General features: G+C 42.5%; 1 protein-coding gene across 1 annotated transcript in view; it reads left to right on the top strand.

Moving 5' to 3' along the window:
* The window catches only part of KCNK10 (potassium two pore domain channel subfamily K member 10), a 101,585-nt gene that overhangs the window by 40,381 nt on the left and 41,862 nt on the right, over positions 1-19,342 (top strand). The window contains exon 3 of the mRNA XM_074956078.1: positions 18,743-18,860. Within this exon, the coding sequence (XP_074812179.1) occupies positions 18,743-18,860 (118 nt within the window). The remainder of the gene's footprint in view (positions 1-18,742; positions 18,861-19,342) is intronic.

Below are 19,342 nucleotides of genomic sequence, written 5' to 3'. Positions count from 1 at the left end.
CAGCTGTGGTGAAATATGATGATACATTATAAAGCTGCACTTGTAACTGAGCTGAGTGTAAGAACACAAAACAGTGTTTCAGATTATTGTCAAGGGGTTAACATTTTTGCTTTCTACCTTTAATTTGATTTTAAAAAGTGACATCTTCCCTTGCTGGAACAATGGATTACTGCAGTGCACCAAGTGTTGGCCTGCCTGTAAGACCATGAGTTCAGAATAATGGAACTGATGGGGTAACGTCCTTGGGTCTTGGTGGTGTTACATGTCTTCATCTCAAAGCTACACCTAGGAGTGATGTTTATTATTAATTCAATTAGACTAACTTTCATTGTGTAGATGAATGCATAGATCATACTCCCTAGAGTTATAATGAGGACTCAGCTCTGAGCTACTGGAGTACATTCTCATGGAACAGATCCAAAAGGGGAATGAAAGGGAGACTTTAACCATAGGCCAGGGTCTGTGCTCTTTCAAGCTGGAGTAGCCTTTGTTAGAAGGGGGAAGTAAGGAAGTGTAGAGAGGAGATGAAGCCTGTGATGAGTTTGCAAGGTCAAACCTCTGACCTGCGCCCTAGGTCCTATGTCCCCTGGAAGAGTCTTGCCTTGGGAGGCAAAGCACAGAAGGAAGACACATGGCAGCTGCGTGGATCTAGGAGAACCTCGGTGTGGCTGAAAGGTGCTCTCCACACTGATCCCCTCTTCTGCATTCCAAAAACATTTGTATTATGGCACAAACACTACTTGTTTTATTGAGAGAGACCAGAGATGATCCCAGGCTGTGAAATTCAGATGTCCAGGTGCTCAGATACGACTGATAAATGCAGTATAAATGTCTAGATAGAGGGGAATCCAGATCCAAATAGCCTCAATGTTTATGCCTGGTCAGATATAGGGCTCTTGTTTCACCTGTTATAGAGACAGGGCCTGTCCATGAAATTCAGGGAAAGACGTGAACTTCTCAAAGTTTGTGTTTGCCAATGGCGTTCAGTTCAGGCCTATCTCAAATACTGATGCCTGCTGCAGTACAGGGTACAGAACAGTTTCTCCTAGCAATAACTGCATTGTCTCACTGCACAGCTGGTGTTATCCCAGTTTGCCTGAAGTGAAAGTTTGTAGTTTTGTCAGCACACAACTGCTTCTTAAGATGAATGTACTGCAGTGAAAATAACTCATTAATTAGTGCTTCATGCAGTCTATGACCTGGCTTCAATGATATTATAAACTATTGTAAATATAGAGGAGTGAGGAATGGACAAAATCAGCTATTGCACTACTTTTTAATTGCAGCCCTTTCGGATGTGGGTACTTTCATTAGATTGATCTGAAATTGAATTTTGAGAGGAAAAAAGAAAGAAAAAGGTCTAATGTAGTAAAAAGAAAACAGACCTGGCTGCCTCTGTTGAGTTTAGCTCTCTGATTCCCATTTGGCTAAAGTGTTATAAGATTCAACAAAAGATTAGACAATTATTTTAATAAAAATAAGATCTGCAATTACACTTGCTAGGATAAAATTACCAGGATTACTAATCCTCATGGTTCAGGGCCTAAAATAATCAGTACCCTCTCTTTATAGTGTTGCACAATGTGAGTGCATTATGAGGAGGTTCCACCTGCTTCTGAAGTAGTAGGCATTACCCTTTGTTGGAGACAGAGTAGAAGACTAGATAGACGATAGGTGTATTTTGGCATGGTAATTCCTTTGGGCATGGTTACCAAGGGTGGGCTCCATAAAGGAATTTAGGTGTTGCAATGGCAGCATCATGGTGCCTAACTTTTAGGTGCCTAGAAAATCGCAGTAATACATCATTGTAATCCACAAAGTCTGAGTTAGGCTTCTAGGCTCCCTGTACAATGAATGGAGAGAGGCAACTAAGAGTGTGACCCACAAAAGCCACCATGCTAGGCTGGGAGCGGCTTAAGCCAGCCATTGGGAAATGCTCACTAGAGGGGTGTGTGCTAAGCCCTGCTCCTCTCTCAGAGATAGATGTCTAGCTGCAGGGAGGCACCTAGCCCTGCTTAGCGATCCATGGACAGGACCCTGCCACCTGGAGCTTAGGCGGCAGATAAGCATCTAGATGCCTAGAGGGAAGCAACCATGTGCTTGCTCAAAGGCTGAATCATAGGTGCTTAGGCAACTTTTACCTTGAAAACTTAGGAGCCGAGTGAGTTTAAGCACCTACAAGGCTCAGCAGGAGTATTGTGGATTGCAGTGGAGTCAAAACTGGGGTTTAGGTGCCTAAGTGCCTTTGTGGATCTGGGCCAAAGTCCACAGTCGGTTTTCACTCATTCGTCACCCAGTAAGATCCTCAGAATTTGATCCCATATAAGTAGGTGTGATGGTGGGTGACTACCTTAAGTGGTTGCCTGGATTTTTGATGGGTTGCTTTCTTCTCCGTGCTCCCTCAGAGTTTAACTGAGAAGCGTGGGTCATCATAGCCCAAATACACAGATCTGGGAACCAGGTGTTATTATAAGGGCCATTACTGACTACAGCAGCTCTACCCAGGAAGGTAACAGGAAATAGTATGAGAACAGAGAGTAGGTAAGGAGGGAGGCTAGTCAGTTGTTACTGTCTGGGGCTCAACTATTTGCACTGCTGGGGTGTGCATTGAGTTTTTTTCCCCTAAAGAGCAGAATTAGTAAAGAAACTTTAGATGCTGTGGCCCAGATCCATAAAAGTCCTTAGGTGTTGCAATGCCTACATTTTAGGCACCTAGAAAATCACAGGAACAACACTGCGATCCAGAAAGCCTGGCTAGGCTCCCTATATAACGAATGGAGAGGGATAGGCGCCATAGAATACAATCCACAAAAGCCAGCATCATAGGCAGGGAGCCACCTAAGCTAGTCCATGGGAGATTCTGACAACAGCAGGGGTATTATACCCCACCCCTCTCAAAGAGATAGGCAGCTATCTCTGCTTGGCGATCCATGAATGGGAGCCCATCTCCTGGAGTCAGGTGGCTTAGGTTCCTAACCAGTTTCTTGCAGGAATGAACTAGACACCTGCCTCACTCAACGCAAAACAGACAGTGAAGGAGGATGTGGTGGTGACTGGAGCAGGGAACTGGGCCCTGGGTCACCCACCTCTCTGGTGGATGTCCAACTGAACACTAAACGATACACTTATTTTCTCTCTTTTAGTATCTAGCCACCGTGAAATAGCTTCAACAGGAGAGATTAGAGGAGTCCTGTGTCAGAATATCCCACAGCTCAGTGGTTTGCACATGTGCCTCAGAGGAGAGAGAGCCCAATTCAAATCCTTTCTACCGTGTTAACAGAGAGGCAGAAATTGTACCTGGACCTTCCCCCATTGCAGGTGTAGTTCCTAACCCCTGGGTTATAAGTGCGGCTGTTTCCATATTTTGAATGGTCCCTGATTCAGTAGGCAGCCTTTGAACCCACCTACCAGATCAGGCTTCACACGCAAGTTAGGTGGCTGAATGCTGATCTTCCCTGGTTTGTGAATTGCTCTGGGGCTTAGGCAGGAGACAGGCACTGAGACACTGAGAGGGAGGCAGCGGTGGGCATGCCTGGAGACTGAAATCAAGGCACCAAGGGAACTTTTACTCTGAAAACTTAGGAACCAACAGGATTCGGCAGGAGTTTTGTGGATTGCAGCAGAGTCAAAACTGGGACTTAGGTGCCTAAACCCGAGACTAAGTCTGGGATGTAGGCCCTGAAATATCTTTATAGATCTGGGCCTACCTGCCTGACAGGAGCACTGTTATAAGCCAGCCTGTGCTGGCCCTTTGACAATAGACCAAAGAGAAATTGGATGACTTGAATGAGGTGGAAGAAAAAAGCCCTAAACAGAGCAGAAAGAGGGACATTTGAACAAAATACTGAAGGAGGTGTGAAAAGACTGGCCATACAGTATAGAAAAGCAATTGTAAACTTCTGAGAGTTGACTCTCTTGTGCATCCTGTATATGGAAACTATTTTCTGTACATGTCCTCATCTCCTTTCTGTTCCTATTCTTCACTTCTTAGATTATAAACTTTAGGAGAGACAAAAAGAAAACTATTAGATTTCTCCAAATCACATGTGATCCATTTCCTATAAGAGTAAGGGGACAACATTCAGATAGATTTATAATATTAGATTCTAAGTAGTGCTTGGGTTGTGAATTCTTGTGGGGAGGTCTGGTGCTAAAACACAGGATCAGAAGGCAAGAGATTTAAATTTAATTCCTGTTTCTATCACTTATATACTCTGTTTCCTTGGGAAAAGTCAAACATTTTGTCCTGCAGTCTCCCCATCTGTAAAATGTGTATAATAACACCCGGTTCAGTTCATAAATATTTGTCAAAAAAACCCACTTTGAAATTCTCAAATAGAAGATGCTGTAGAAATGCAGAGTACTAGCAGCCAGAGTCAGCTCATGTTTGGAGGGCCTAGAAAACTAACCAGGAATGTCAGCTTTCATTCTAAAAGAAAATAACTTTCTAAAACTTTTTTCCTTGTAAGGAGTCTTGAAAATGTAGCAAGTGCAAACTGGTGACTGAGACAGAGAACTTGGAACTGATTGTTCCTGAAGATCAGACTCCTCACGCTTGAAGTTTGGGCTGGCCTTCAAGTGCTCTTCACTTCTGATAATCAAGCCACTTACAGTATCTGGATGTCTAAAATATGGCCTTGGGGCCCAACTTTGGCATACATTTTTGAATATCTTGGAATTTGGCTCTAACTTCTCTGTGCCTCAGTTTCCACATTCTAAAATGGGGATAATAATTGTCTGTTTCTCGGGGGGATTATAGTAATTTAGTAGTTAATGTTGTAAAAGACTATACAAATCCTAAACTCACCCAGCTGTTCACAAAATGTTTCAATGGTTGGTGACCTTACAGGTCTCAGAACAGCAGCTTATTTGGGCAACTGTCCATTGCAAAGCTTTTCTGAATGTTGGCAACACCTGGGTTCTACTCCTGCAGCAGGAGGATAGGGGGATGGAACCTGAAGATTGTGTGCTTGCTCCCTTTATTGAAACGAGCCATCTACATTTGGGATGTATGCTGAAGGATCCTCATATTAACTCTCTGGGCTAGTCTACACTAGAAGTGCTACAGTGGTGCAACTGCCCTGCTGCAGCGCAGCCGATGAAGACGCTCCATGCCAATGGGAGGGAGCTTTCCCATCGGCATAATAAAACCACCTCTGTTAGAGGTGGTAGCTATGTTGGTGGGAGAAGCTCTCTTGCTGACATAACACTGTTCACTCCGGCGCTGAAGTCTGTGTAACTTACGTTGCGCATGGGGGTGGCTTATTCACACCCCTGAGTGATATCCGTTATACTCACATAAGTGTTAGAGTGTACAAGCCCTAAGACTCTGCATGTGTGGGAGGGCTGGCTCTAGGGGGATGCTTACTCAGAGGCATTGTGGAGGGGGCAGGATGATAATATGACTGTATGACAGGCTACGGTGTGATTCCTGAGGTGAATATGTGCTTACCCAGTCTGCTGTCGATTTCATTAGCTCAGCTGGCTGGTGGTTCCTTCAGGATCCTTCTGAGGTTTGCAAAACATGGAGAGGGATGGGCTCTAAAAGCAGCAACTTTTGTGCTTTCAGAGACACGGTTACACTGATCATTTATAAAATCTGAGGTTGTTATGTTCATCCACATTAGGGTCCAGTGGGTTGTGACCATGGAGGGGGTAAAAGTCAGGGTTTTTCTTTAACTTGGGATGGGTGGGACAGGAGTCAGTATTATTTTCTTTGTGAGAGGGGAGTTTGGAGGCAAAGGGCCTGATTCAAAGTTCAAAGGGCCTGAAGCTAGTACAAAGACTCCCATTGACTTCAATGGGCTTTGAATCAGGCCCCATATGTTTTGCAGCCCTGACAAAAATGCTAAGGTCTGTCCTGTTGTTTTTGTATAAAATTAGACATGGAAAAGCTTCATCTCCTTCACAACACAAGTGTGTTTGCTACAGGCTGAATCCTGAATCCTTAGATTTGTAGACTCTAAGGTCTGAAGAGACCATCATGATCATCTAGTCTGACCTCCTGCACATTGCAGGCCCTAGAACATCACCCACCCACTCCTGTAATAGACCCCTAACCTCTGGCTGAGTTATTGAAGTCCTCAAATCACGGTTTAAAGATTTCAAATGACAGAGAATTCACCATTTACCCTTGTTTAAATCTGCAAGTGACCCACGTCCCATGCTGCAGAAGAAGGTGAAACCCACCCAGGGTCTCTGCCAATCTGACTCAGGTGAAAATTCCTTCCTGACAGCAAATATGGCAATCAATTAGACCCTGAGCATGAGGGCAAGACTTACCAGCTAGCCACTAGCCTTATTTAGGCAGGACTAAATCGGAGAAAGGACTTCAAGATGTGTCCCACCACATGTTTCCCCTTGGGGAGCATCGTCATAAATTGGAAGCGCTATCACATTTACACCTAGCTTAAGAATTTTTAATTACTTTTAAAATAATTTCATTTTTTCATTTTCATACAGCGAATACTTTAACAGTGATACCCCAACACGAGGTGTGGCAGGGTTGTAACTTTTTCATTGTATTGTATTGCAGTCAAGACAAAGCACCTATAGAAAGAATATATTATGTGAGGATCAGGAGAATGAGATTTCCAGGAATGCATTTTATTTTACATTTTGAATGACCATATCTCAAAGAGAGGCAGCTACTTGGTCGTAAGTATCAGGAAAGACTGATATCTATTTAAAAAAAATCATTTGGATCTCATTTTCCTTGAGATGCTCATGGAATGGCAGCCATACAATATGGATATCACCTTGTGTCATTATTTCTTGTATCCTGTTAACTTTTCCATTCGTAGCTCTTCCTAAATCCTCTCAAAGCTTTTTTTCTAGTCTAAGAACATCTTTGTTTCCATGTAGCTGTAATTTCACATAGCTGAAACCCTAACAGATTAGAGATCATCTGACATTCTGTTAATTATACTTCCCATTAGCTGAAAGGCCCAGCAAATTAAACTATGAATCACACAGAAGTTTATTCCTAGTTACATCCTCTGTTAGTTTAAGGATGTCTTCCTGAAATAAGTTGATTTATGGGGGACTCCAGAAGATGTGTGGGAGACTGGTGTAAGACCGGAAGAACTCCAATAGCCTATGGAGTTACATCTGTATAAGACCAAGGTGAGAGGAGAACCAGGTCCATAGTCTCCACCAGCTATCCCAGGCGTTCTACTGCAGCTACTCTAGAAATGCACGCTGAGACAATGTCCTCTTGTACTTAATCGTAAAGATCCCCGAGGTACTTACCTGAGAAGAAGAAGCCCTTCAACAGGAATTTTGCTTGATTAAACACTGCATCATTTGGCTCTCATCTCTCACACTGACTTCAGTGGGAGGTTGGCCCAAGTCAGAACTGAATAAAAACTAAGTGAGTATCCCGTGTTTGTTCCGAAGTGGTCTCTTAATTAGTGTTATGTTTCTTTTCAATATTTAACAATTCAGTTAAGTCAATTTGGCTTTTTTCCCCACTTGTGCAATCCTCAGAGGTATAGTTAGGAATAATGAACCACATTCATCCCAAGTGGAATTCCACTACTGCCAGGGTATGTGTATGGTTCAGTCACTAAGACAGAGGGGCACGAGTAGCTCCAATGAAGACTATCCAGCAAGTTAAGAAATATATTTGAAATCAAATACCATTTTTTGAGACCTAAATCTGAATAGTCACGCAGCACCCAGCACAATAGGGTCCCGGTCCATGACTAGGGCTCCTAGGCACTATAGTAATACTTATACTCCTACTAATTTAGTTATCCTTGCTGTGTCTAGGAAACATCCATGTAATTGATGAATAGCTCAATCCTGCATTCCTGACACAGGCAAGGGCACATTTGTCTGTATTAGAACTGTGGGATCAGGCCGTTACAGTGATGATTTTCTAACAGGGCCCTTCCTTCAAAATAGGTGTGAAGAACTGGGGATCAATTAGAAATAATGCAGGCAGGACTTTCCATAAATAAAGAGTGGGGTCAAGGGGAGGGGCGTCTAAGGTTGAAGATAAAAGTGAAAGCTCATAAAATGCGCTTATTGCCTCACTGATGGTGCTGATTCCATGCTGTTTTAAAATAAATTCATATAGTGAAATATGTAGCTGGAATGAAAGTCAAGTTGGAGGTCAGCAAAGGAGAGTCTGTAGTCCGTAGAGTCCCTACGGTACTTGGGTGAAAACCTGATCAATAACCAACTTTCACTGATGTCAATTTAGCCAGGATGTCACCCTTGGGCTTTTCCTCTGCCTAAGCATTGCAGTTTCTTGGTTGGGCATGATACCCAGAGAGTGCCACCCAGCATGCCGGACTCAATAACCTTCAAGGAAAAGTCTGATTATGAATGGGGCCTTAGCCTGTCATTCTGTTTCAGCTTCACTTGGCTGCTCCCCAGGGGTTGCATGCTGGGAATTCATGAGACAGATTTATGAATCTTGATATACCCAGTAGAGATGATGGAGAAGCTGATTGTGGCAGAAAAAAATGATCTGCAAAAATACAGAATTTATTTGGAAAAATTTGGGCTAATTAATTCCCACTCATATAAGACAATCAGGAAATGACAATATTAATATTTGCACTTACATGGCACCTTTCAACTAAGAATCACAAAGCACTTTGCATGCACTGGACAAAATTACTGAGCTCTCTGGCTGTTCTGCGTGAGTGAAGACCCATTGATTTGGCCGATTGATTACTATTTTTAGTACAATGGGCCTGATTCTTACATACACTATGCCCCCTTATACTCCGCCAGTGTAAAGGGCCCTTAAAGTGGCTGTACATTTAATTTATGTTCACTTTAAGTTCCCTTTACATGGCTAGAGCAGTATAAAAGGTCTATAATGTAAATGAGAATCAGGCCTTATGCATGACAGGGTTTTTTTTTACTCTTTGCCCTAAATTTCTGTTTTGTACATTGTTAAACAGCTGCCACTTGCAACAAGGGTGGCAGCACTTCCCTGATGGGTCACATCATTCATAGCAGGATGACTCAGGCATCATCTTCATCTCCAGCACTGCCCCATTTCTCTTGACCTCCCTCATTGCTATGATGCAAGGTTATGCTCCTAACTTATAAAAATGACACTATGTAGCTCCTGTATTGCACTTTTCAAGAGGAAAATGACTTGCCTAAGGTCCCTGGCAGAGCCAGGTATAGAAGCCAGCTCTCTTGAGACTTAGTCCAGTGCTCTAGCCACTAAGGCACCCTACCTAGGATAGATAGTAGTCTTGGATTAAATGGATTTTTTTTCTTATTTGGTTAGAAAAAAACCAAGCAACCATAAATACAGTAAATTTAAAATGTGTTTTTGTATTTCATAGAGAGAATTATAAGTATGATTGTATGTAAGGCAGATAGACTTTTTCCTAATCGATCAGCTCATCTATAGAGGCATTTTAAAGAAGTAGCTACCATAGTTAGTATAAATCTAACACTTCATTCATTTTAAATTGTCAATCAACACGTTTAGGCTCAAAATTAGACAAAGGTTTGTCACTATCAGAGGAGTGAAGTTCTGGAACAGCCTTCCAAGGGGAGCAGTATGGGGCAAAAAACTTAACTGGCTTCAAGACTGAGCTTGATAAGTTTATGGAGGGGATGGTATGAAGGGACTGCCTACAACGGCAACTGCCAGTAGCAAAAATCCCCAATGACTGGAGACAATGCATGAGATGGGGAGGGCTCTGTGTTACCAGAGAGAATTCTTTCCCAGGTATCTGCCTGGTGAGTCTTGCCCACGGTGCTCGGGGTCTAACTGATCACAATATTTGGGGTTGGGAAGGGATTTTCTCCAGGGTCAGATTGGCATAGACCCTGGGGTTTTTTCACCTTCCTCTGCAGCATGGGGCCTGGGTCACTTGCAGATATAAACTAGTGTAAATGGTGAATTCTCTGTATTTTGAAATCTTTAAACTGTGATTTGAGGACTTCAGTAACTCAGCCACAGGTTAAGTGTCTATTTCAGGAATGGGTGGGTGAGGTTCTGTGGCCTGCATTGTGCAGGAGGTCAGACTAGATGACCATGATGGTCCCTTCTGACTTTAAAGTCTATGAGTAATCTATGCTGGGATTCTCATTCTATTTAAGTGTATTTTTGTATTGGGCTAAAGTTTCACAAGACAATTATATTGTCTATATTATCTATTATTTATTTAATGAAATAACATTGCAAAATTCCATTGCTTTGTTCAGAGACTCCGAGCATCAAATGACTTGGGATGTATGACATGGTTTACAATTTAGCAAGACTCTTCTGATGCTAATGTCTGAGGCTTAATCCCACTGCATATTTGGTCCTTGTCAGGTTGATATGATTCTCTTGCTCCCTAATAAAACGGTCAGTGTCACATCCTAGCAGAAGCTATGAGGCATGAGGTTATCTCTGCTGTATAAGACAAAGCATAGAGTCATCATTAGGTCCCTAGACATCACTCTTACTATTATTTAGATGCATTTTTGATTTGACCCATGAAAAGCAATCATTGAATTGAAGTTGATATAAAATGTTTTTCAGGCAAAAATTAGAGAGCATGGTAATTAATGTGGCCACAGTTTCAGAAGCTGAACTGACAATTAAGGATGTGGAATCCAAAGAAAGAATTTATATAGGAAATGTAGGAATGCAAGAGGAAAGCATTGTAGACTAAGTTGAAATGGTGTATTAATCTTCTACATATCATTTGTTTATGTAGTGTCCAAAGTGTGTTGGATGCTTTATGGGCAGAGACCAGGTCCTCATCCCTAAGAACGTAGCATTTAAATAGAAACATAATAGGACAAGAGAATGCAAAAATAAAGGGAGCTGGCAGGTAAACGAAGGATAAGGGTTACAATTATAAGGTCATGAGTTAGCTTTGATGACTCTATGCACATCCTGTTTCTTGTTATTTTGTTGGGTTGGTTAAGGTAGAGCTGGCAAAGAAATAGATTGTCTAAAAAAATTGTTGGCAACTTAATGAGTCCTCAGAACATTATTGTAGGACTGGGAATAAAGGTGAATCTACAGCAAGCATCTCTTAATCACTGAAGGGGAAAAAAACAAGGAGAGGAAGAGTCTACAGAAGAGTTATTATCTTCTTAATGAGAAGTCATAATAATAGAGAAACAAATGCAGCAGGAACATCCTTTTGTCTGCTTGATGATAGGAATCCATTTGGAGGAGAATGATGGTGAGGGAGGCAATGATTATAAAGTTGAACACAATCCTTGGAAGGGATTTAATAGAACTGGAAAGGAAGAAAAAAAGTGGAAGAGGTTCGTTTTTTTACTCTCTTTTTTTTGGCCAAATTTCTGCCCTTGGATAAATTTGGGCTGCTTCCACTGAATAACCCTCCAAAAGCTCAAGAGGGTTTGTGTGTTGTATTTGTCCTCTGTTGGCAAGGAAAACATTTTTTCTTGGCTTTGGACTCTTTTGAAAACGCAAAAGGAGCTAGAATACTAGTTGAGCCAAATAATAGCACTTCCCTCCAAGGAACCCAGAATCAGTCCTCTGGACATCCCATTCTACTTATCCCTCACCCTGCCCTCAAGTCAGCAGTTCATAGCACCACCTTCCAGCTGTCCTGCTGCTTTTTTTTGCATTAGACTTTTTTTTTATTTTTTTGATTAGACTCAAATTGATTGCCAATTAAATGGAGGTGGTTAACATATTTATAAAGGCTAGTGTGCACAAACACGTGTACATATGTGGGTAGCCTGGATCAAATATATGCAGAGTGTCCATACAAGACTTGAAAAATATAAGTTCTTTGATTGAATTGGCAATTGAGGGGCAAATGGCCTAGCGTAGACATATACTGCCAGAGGATGGTTGTCTGGGTTAAACTAACTATGGTCAAGAAGCAAATGATGTTAGTGGAAAGATGGAACACACCAAAGAATTATCCAAAGGTCAGACTAGATGATCACGACGGCCCCTTCTGACCTTAAAGTCTATGAGTAATCTATGCTGGGTTTCTTGTTCTATTAAGTGTAGACAAGTGCATCATCCTTAGTTGAGGGAGTTGACCCTCTGCTTGTTGACAGTTCATAATTTCAGGGTTTGCTCAGACTCTGCTGCTGCTGCTGATTTCCCATATGGTAAGAGGGGCCAGAAGCACCTTTCTCCATTTCTGAATATTCAGGAGGTTACATCCATTACCTCAGGTGCTGACTTACCTTGTGACCATCAGGCTCAACTGCTGTAACTGTGCTTCAGAATGACAACAATTCCTAAAGAGCTCCTGCTGCCTTAAAATGTGGCTGTGCACCTGCTAAGCAATATCAGATGTTGTTAACATGTTACCTACATGCCCCAGGCATTACACTGGTTCCCCATTGGATATCAATTCAAATTATAGTCTGACCCTGATCTTCAAATCAGTGCCTCAAACTCAGGCTACCTATCTATCATCTGCCTTGTTTTGTGTGACCATGAACTTCTGTAATAGGTCATGCTTCTCAGGGACAATGGAATTGTCAACGACAGGGTTAAAACTTGTGAGAGCAGTAGACTGGTCCATGGCTTTGGAATTCCTTTCCACTGGAGATTATAATGATGACCACAAAGCTCACAGCTGTTAGGACAAATGTCAACTCTGTCCTGGCTCTGTCACAGACTTCTCTGTGCCACGATTCCCAGCCTGCAAAATGGGGATAATAAAACATCCCTCCTTCACAATGGTATTGGGAGGGTCAATTCATTAATGACAGTGAGGCACAGCAATACTCTAGTGATGAGTGTCATAGAAACGCCTATAAATAAATCTCCTCCCGAGAGCTTTCCTGCATAATAATAACAGGAAAAGAAAACCAAATATCAATAATGATTAGACTGCATAATGGGCCAAGGTAATTCTGTAAGGCACTCCTGGAACAGTGATGAACAGGGTATAAATAGAGGGCATTACGTCTGACGTAGGGGAGGATATCAAATGCAGGTGGAGAGATTACTGTGCCAATCTGTGTGTCTCATCAGAGCCACTTACAATACAGGATGATAGAAAAGTGAGTATGCAGCCTGTGAGGGGATGTGGTGTGTGCTATTATGAAAATGAAACCAGGGAAAGAACTAGGATATTTAATGTACCAGCAGAACTGCTAAAAGTGGTTGATGACTGTGGTATTGATCTCATGTGGAAAAAATTGCAATGATGTATGGATGACTAGAAATTGGCCAGACAATTGGATGAAGGGAATCTTTCTGCCCTTATCAAAGAACAGGGATATAACAGAGTACCGTATCTTCAGCCCATCTCCTTGATATCACACATGAGTAAAGTATTGCTCTACATAATTCAGGGTGGCATGAAGTGAATTATAGAAGCAGATCTACCACCATCAGCAGCTGGTTTCAGAGAGGAACAAAACACACATGATTAAATCTTGACTATCTGTGTCAGGCGCTATGAGTCTTGAATCCAGGCCCAGGGGGTGGCCAACCAGCCTTCCCCTCTGCTTTACCCCACAGCAAGTCCAGATGAGGGAACTGTAGCTAATACCTCACCCCCAGAGGCTACACCTGTTGACTCAGCAGGGTCAGGTGACTAGCAGCAGACTGCTGATTGGATACCACCATGCACAAAGCTTCCTGTTCTTGTCCCACCATTTGTCTGAGAAACTAGTTGTTGGGCATGCTACTGACTAGACCCCTGAGACCAAATTCCTGTCTTCTTGCCTGGTTCCTGCTCTTTGCTCCTGTTACCACAGCTTTATCCTAGTTCCTGCCTCCTGGCCTTGTTTCCGCTGTTTGCTCCTGTACTGCTCCTTGTTCTTGGTTCCTGCTTTCTAATCCTAATTCTAGCGACTGACTCCAGTTTGACCTTTGGCGTTACTTCTGTCTCTGATTGTGGCTTAATCCTTGGCGTATCTACTGACTTTGACCCTGGTACTGACCCCTGGCTTGGCTTCTCACTCTGGCTTTGACCTTTGATGTGGCTTCTGACAGTGACCCTGACTATGCCCCCGTCTCTGACCGCTATGTCAGAGCAGCCTATTACTGGCAATGACAATCTGTCATATCGCTGAAAAATGTAGAGAGTATAATTGCCCCATTAATTATGTTTCATTGACTACTTCAAATCATCTGATACCCTCAGACATGACCGTCTCTAGGGGATACTAGCAGATGTGGCGATTCTAAACATTGAATAGAACGCATCACAATTCTCTACTGTCAACAAGAGAGCACAGTGTGAACAGCAGCAGGTGACAGTGAGTGGGCCAGGTGAGGGACAAGGCTGTGCTTTGTGCCTAGGTCTTTTCAACATGTATACAGAATTTATCATGTGACAAGCCTTGGAAGGTTTTTATAAAGTGCATGGAGCTGGGGTTTCCTTTGGTGGACACCTCTTAACTGGCCTCAGATTTGCTGAGGATGTGCTATTCTTTGCTACACCCATTGATGCAATGCAGTGAATGTTGGAGTCTGTAAAAACATTTAGTGAGGATATGGACTATCCCTGAACGTGGCAAAACAAAATGCATGTATATTGATACAATCAATAATAACAGGATGAAAGTAGACATCACAATCAATGGTTAAACTGTAGAGGAGGTATATGAATGTGTTTATCTGGGATCATACACATCCAACCAAAGAAGCTGCTCCAAAGAAATCAGAAGAAGACTAGGGATGGCTTGCCCAGTCATGGCCTCCCTTACGGAAGTATGGAAAAACTGCGGTAGTTGGAAACGTATGCAGGTTCGACTGGTGAAAAGCTTCTTCTTTTTCCATAGTGACTTAGGGATGTGAATTCTGGGAAACTAATGCTGCTGAGAAGAGGAAACATGAAGCCTTTGAGATGTGGTGCTGGGGAACTCTTGCGTATCTCCTGGATGAACACTTAGATTAGAAATATTATTAGAGAGAAGTGGACTCTGCTCTTGGAAATCAACAGACACAAACTTATGTACTTTGGTCACATGATCAGGCATAGAGATGGAAATAACTTTCTCAAAGTTGTCATGGAAGGAATAGTGATGGATCATCATAGTAGGGGATGACCTGCGAGGAGATGGATAGGAGGTATGCAGCATATCAGTGGGAGGTCAGCTGTTAAGTGTCAAAGTTAGTGATGGATCAGAAAGACTTCTGAAAATTATTCTATGAGGTCACCAGGATTTAGACATAAATAAATGGACTTTACTTATTCTTTTACAGGTGAGGAAACTGAAGTATAGATAGGTTAAATTGGTATCCCAAGCAAAAAACTGCACCCAGTTCTCCTAATGGCCAGCCCTGTGCTCTAAACACTTGACAGTGATTCCTATCTAATATCCATCACCACTCTTAAAATGCATAGGCCATGTGAGAAAAAGCAATTTCAGTTACCCTTCCAGCCAGTGTATTCCCCTATAATTGTAATATAAGCCAGGTTGTTAAATGAGGTCACCCCATCACCACCACATCAGTTGTGCCCTTGAACAGCTTTTTGCTGTTGTATGTATCTGAACTTCTGTAAAGACATAGCTGTGCTAAATATCTTAGTCCTGAAATGCCTTAGTCCTTGTCTTGAAATGTCTCTTCTGATTTTGGAGAAGTGCTTTGTACTGGTGCCTTATGGGCTAGGAGTAAAAAGCATAATTCCACAGGAACCTGGAGCCAAGATTAGAGCTCTGAATAAATGGTGAATGTTTTTCTGTAAAATTATGTGTGAATATTTTCAGCTTTGTTGCAGGCATTTTCCTCCCCCTCTAATTTGGCTTCTGAGCAAAGGTTTTGATCACATGGAATATTTGCACTGAAAAAAATGAACATTGAAAATTTGAACTTCTAAGCCATCTACCACTCTGAATTTTCAAATTAAAAGCAACGTACCACTTAGAAGCCACCTATTAAGCGTTTTTTTTATATAGTGCTTTTATCCAAAGGGCTTTACAAATAGTTAGCTAACAGTACAAACATCGTTTGGAAAGATCATTAAGTGGTCCACCGAGACCCTCAGCAATTTTCAAGTGGTCCGCGAAAAAAAAGAACCACTGGCTTAGATTAACCTACTATAAAGTAAGTGCACAACTGATTGGAAAACCATACTCAGAGAGTAGTTACCAATGGTTTACAACTGAGCTGAAGGGCATATCAAGTGAGGTCCTGCAAAGATCTCTCCTGAGGCCATTTCTATTCTGTTCAATATCTTCATAAATTATTAGATAAGGCATAGAGAAAACACTAATAAAGTTTGTAGATCAACTTCTAAGCCACCTACCACTTACCATTTTCAAATGAAAAGCCACTGGAGATCGATACATGTTTTTGCCAACATGGAACCTTTTTTCAAGTCTATAAGAAATGATTAAGAGAAACCCTTTTACTGTGTGAGTACTTAAATGGCTTGGATTCTGGGTACTTTGGAGACCCACTCTTACCTACAGCAATTGAGATCCATGGAGGCATTTGAGCTAGAATCCCTAGTTTAAATGGGAAGAGGTTGCCGACAGAGCCTTCTTAGTGAGGGGTTTTTGACTCTGGAGCTTTCTTCCCTCTACTCCAGAGGAGCCAGAGTCTGCAGATCTTCACAGCATGTTGCAAAGCCTGTCTATGGTTTCACTGAGGGGATGGGGAGAGAGTTCTCAGTACTGCTGGACTGGGTGGGCTGGGAGAGCTTTATCATTGAAAGTACCCCTGTTTTGAACCCTGTGTGTCCCTTATATATAGAATGTTGTGTTTCATGCACCAAGAGCATGGATAATTGCTTGTTTATAAATCAAAATAGGTCAATCAGGTTTTAAAGATGGAAACAAATGCAGTTCTGAGATATGATGGATGGAGGTATGCACTCATGTGAAGGGTCGAAGACTAAGCCTATGGGGCTATCCTGCACCATGGCTTCCAGACGGGCATTGCAGACAAAATATCAAGCATATAGGTGTGGCTGACAGTGTTAAAAGCAGCAGAGAGGTGAAGGAAGATGAAGCTAGAGTACAGCAGCAGAAAGGTCATGGGCATGGTGGACACAAACCATGGAATGACGAGCTGGTTGATGGCAGTGGGCAGTGTTGAAAGCGGGGTGGTTAGAAAGTGGCGATTCAGATGGGGACAGATGAAAGAAGGGGCAATGTTTAGTGAAGATAAAGGCCAAATGATCAGTTGGTGGGAATGTTGATCTTGAATTGAAGGAGGCTGAACAAGGAGGTGAGGTGGGAGGCCAACAAGCCAGACAGGTTGTCAACATGGAAGTTGAAGTCACCAAAAATAAATATCAGAGATTATATTTAGAGGGAGATGCAAATCAAAGGGGAAAGAGATTGGAGGGAGTCATGGTTAGAGTAGGTAACAGCAACATGGAGTGGGAAAGGAGAATAAAGTCTCCAATGAGAACAACTGGGAAGAGATAAGAGGGAGGGGTTGAAAGTGGCAGGAGAGGGAGAGGAAAAGCTTGACCCCCTCACTATGAATCGTTTGGGGATGATTCATGGTAGCGAGTGTTTGAGAAGCAGAGATCATGGTGTGAAAGCCCAGACCATGACAGAGTGGGGGGATCTAGGTTACTGTGTGTCCCAGGCAATGGAGAGCATGAGAGATGTAGGACTTGTGGATAGTGGCGATCTCTTCAGAGATGGAACAAATGTTCCAGAAAGAGAGTAGGGGAGACTGCCAAGGGAGGTGCCAGTAGAGCAGAGGTGGGGTCAGAGACAGGTACAGAAGGGGCAGGGAGGGAAGGAAGGTTGCAATTGGGTGGTGTCACTGGATTTGTTAAAAACAAGAAGTACTGGAGTTATAGATTAAACGTATCAGTCCAGGTATTTCCCTGCTACATGGGAAGACTTCACACCTCAGTAACCCCCAGATGCTAAATGCCTTCTAGAGTTGTGACTATCCCCTCAGGGTACATGAAGTCACATAACTGTGCTGATATATAAATATGCAGAGAATACAGTAATCTGAAGGGGGTTTCTGTGTTAACCTCCGCTGCAGTTGTAATCCAAGTCCTACCGCCAGGCCACCTGCACACTTTTTATTGGCATGGCATGGAGAACGATCCAATGACCATACATGAAAAGCTCCATACTGCTAGTGTTTATGTGCAACACTGCCATCTACAGTATGGGATCAGACCTGCTCAGCTGTGTCATGGCTACTGATGAAGGCTAACTGAGTTTTATAGCAGATGGCAGGCACCTGTGCTATTAAGACAGGAGGATCGATCACCACTAGTGCTGTGAAATCCCAAGGGTTCATGGTGTGCATTATACTGGCAATTGGGAAGTCCTAGGTGGTCACAGATTTGTTTCAATATATTTTTATTAAGGAGTCCTTTTTGTTTGTTTCAGATTAGGTATTCTGCATTTTATTTGGTATCTAATATATTAATAACTTAATGTAATTTATTTAATTGCCTGATAATTAAAACCCTTGACTGACTAGATTCAGTTGACTCAATGAGCATTGTTTCTATTTACTACCCTCACTGTCACATTTAGCATCCACCTCATCCCTGTCCACCATTAGAGAGCCTTTTCCTCTGCAGCTTCTGCCTCTGGAACAGCATTTCTGCATCTCTCTACTGTATCAATTCTCCGTTTGATTTCAAGCCTCATTGTATCTTTCCTCACTTGTCTGTGCCTCTTCACTTTTCTTCCCCTTTCATATTTATTATTGAACTCTGTAGAATACTTTGGGGACACAATTTGTATGGAGGATGCTACTGTACTTAGAGCATCAATTACAGAATTCCCCACTGGTGTGTGGAGCTGGGGTTCCTGTCTCTAACTGTACCCTATCTGAGAAGGCACTTTGCGGGCTGACTTGTTATCTCTTTCCTTGCAGCATGCCATTGATGCAGATAACGCAGGAGTCAGTCCCATAGGAAACTCTTCTAACAACAGCAGTCACTGGGATCTTGGAAGTGCCTTTTTCTTTGCTGGAACAGTCATCACAACCATAGGTATATTTATATTTTAAGGGAGATGGTGACATTGAGAAGTGGAGAGCAAAATAAGATTTATTAAATCTCAGAGAGACAGGCAAAGCAGCAGAACTGCACTCTTGGGGGCACTTTCACTGTATCATTGTGTAGTGTATCTGACACTGAGCTGTGGGGTACATATCCGGAACTACGTATATAATGAGAGTCCAAGAAAGGAAGACTGAACCAGAAAGCAAGTACTGCAGAAATTTTCACAGTTCTGTAACCCTGTTACTACTAGTACAGGTGGCTGCCTACTTGGCCATGGCTACGCAAGCCAACCCTGTCTCTGAAGGTCAAGCATAAGTGCCAGATGCTTCACATGAAGCTGCAAGAAACTCTGCAGTGGTCACTAATGGAATAACTTTCCCATAAGGGTAATTTCTTCCTAACCACACCAGTCTATGGTCGGTGTATGCCCTGAAGCATGCGGGTTTATATCCCTCATTAATTTTTCAAAT

Source organism: Natator depressus, chromosome 6 (genome assembly GCF_965152275.1).
Source record: "Natator depressus isolate rNatDep1 chromosome 6, rNatDep2.hap1, whole genome shotgun sequence".
Lineage (NCBI taxonomy): Eukaryota > Metazoa > Chordata > Testudines > Cheloniidae > Natator > Natator depressus.
The sequence above is the reverse complement of the archived record's forward strand: the minus strand, read 5'-3'. Positions and strand labels throughout refer to the sequence as shown.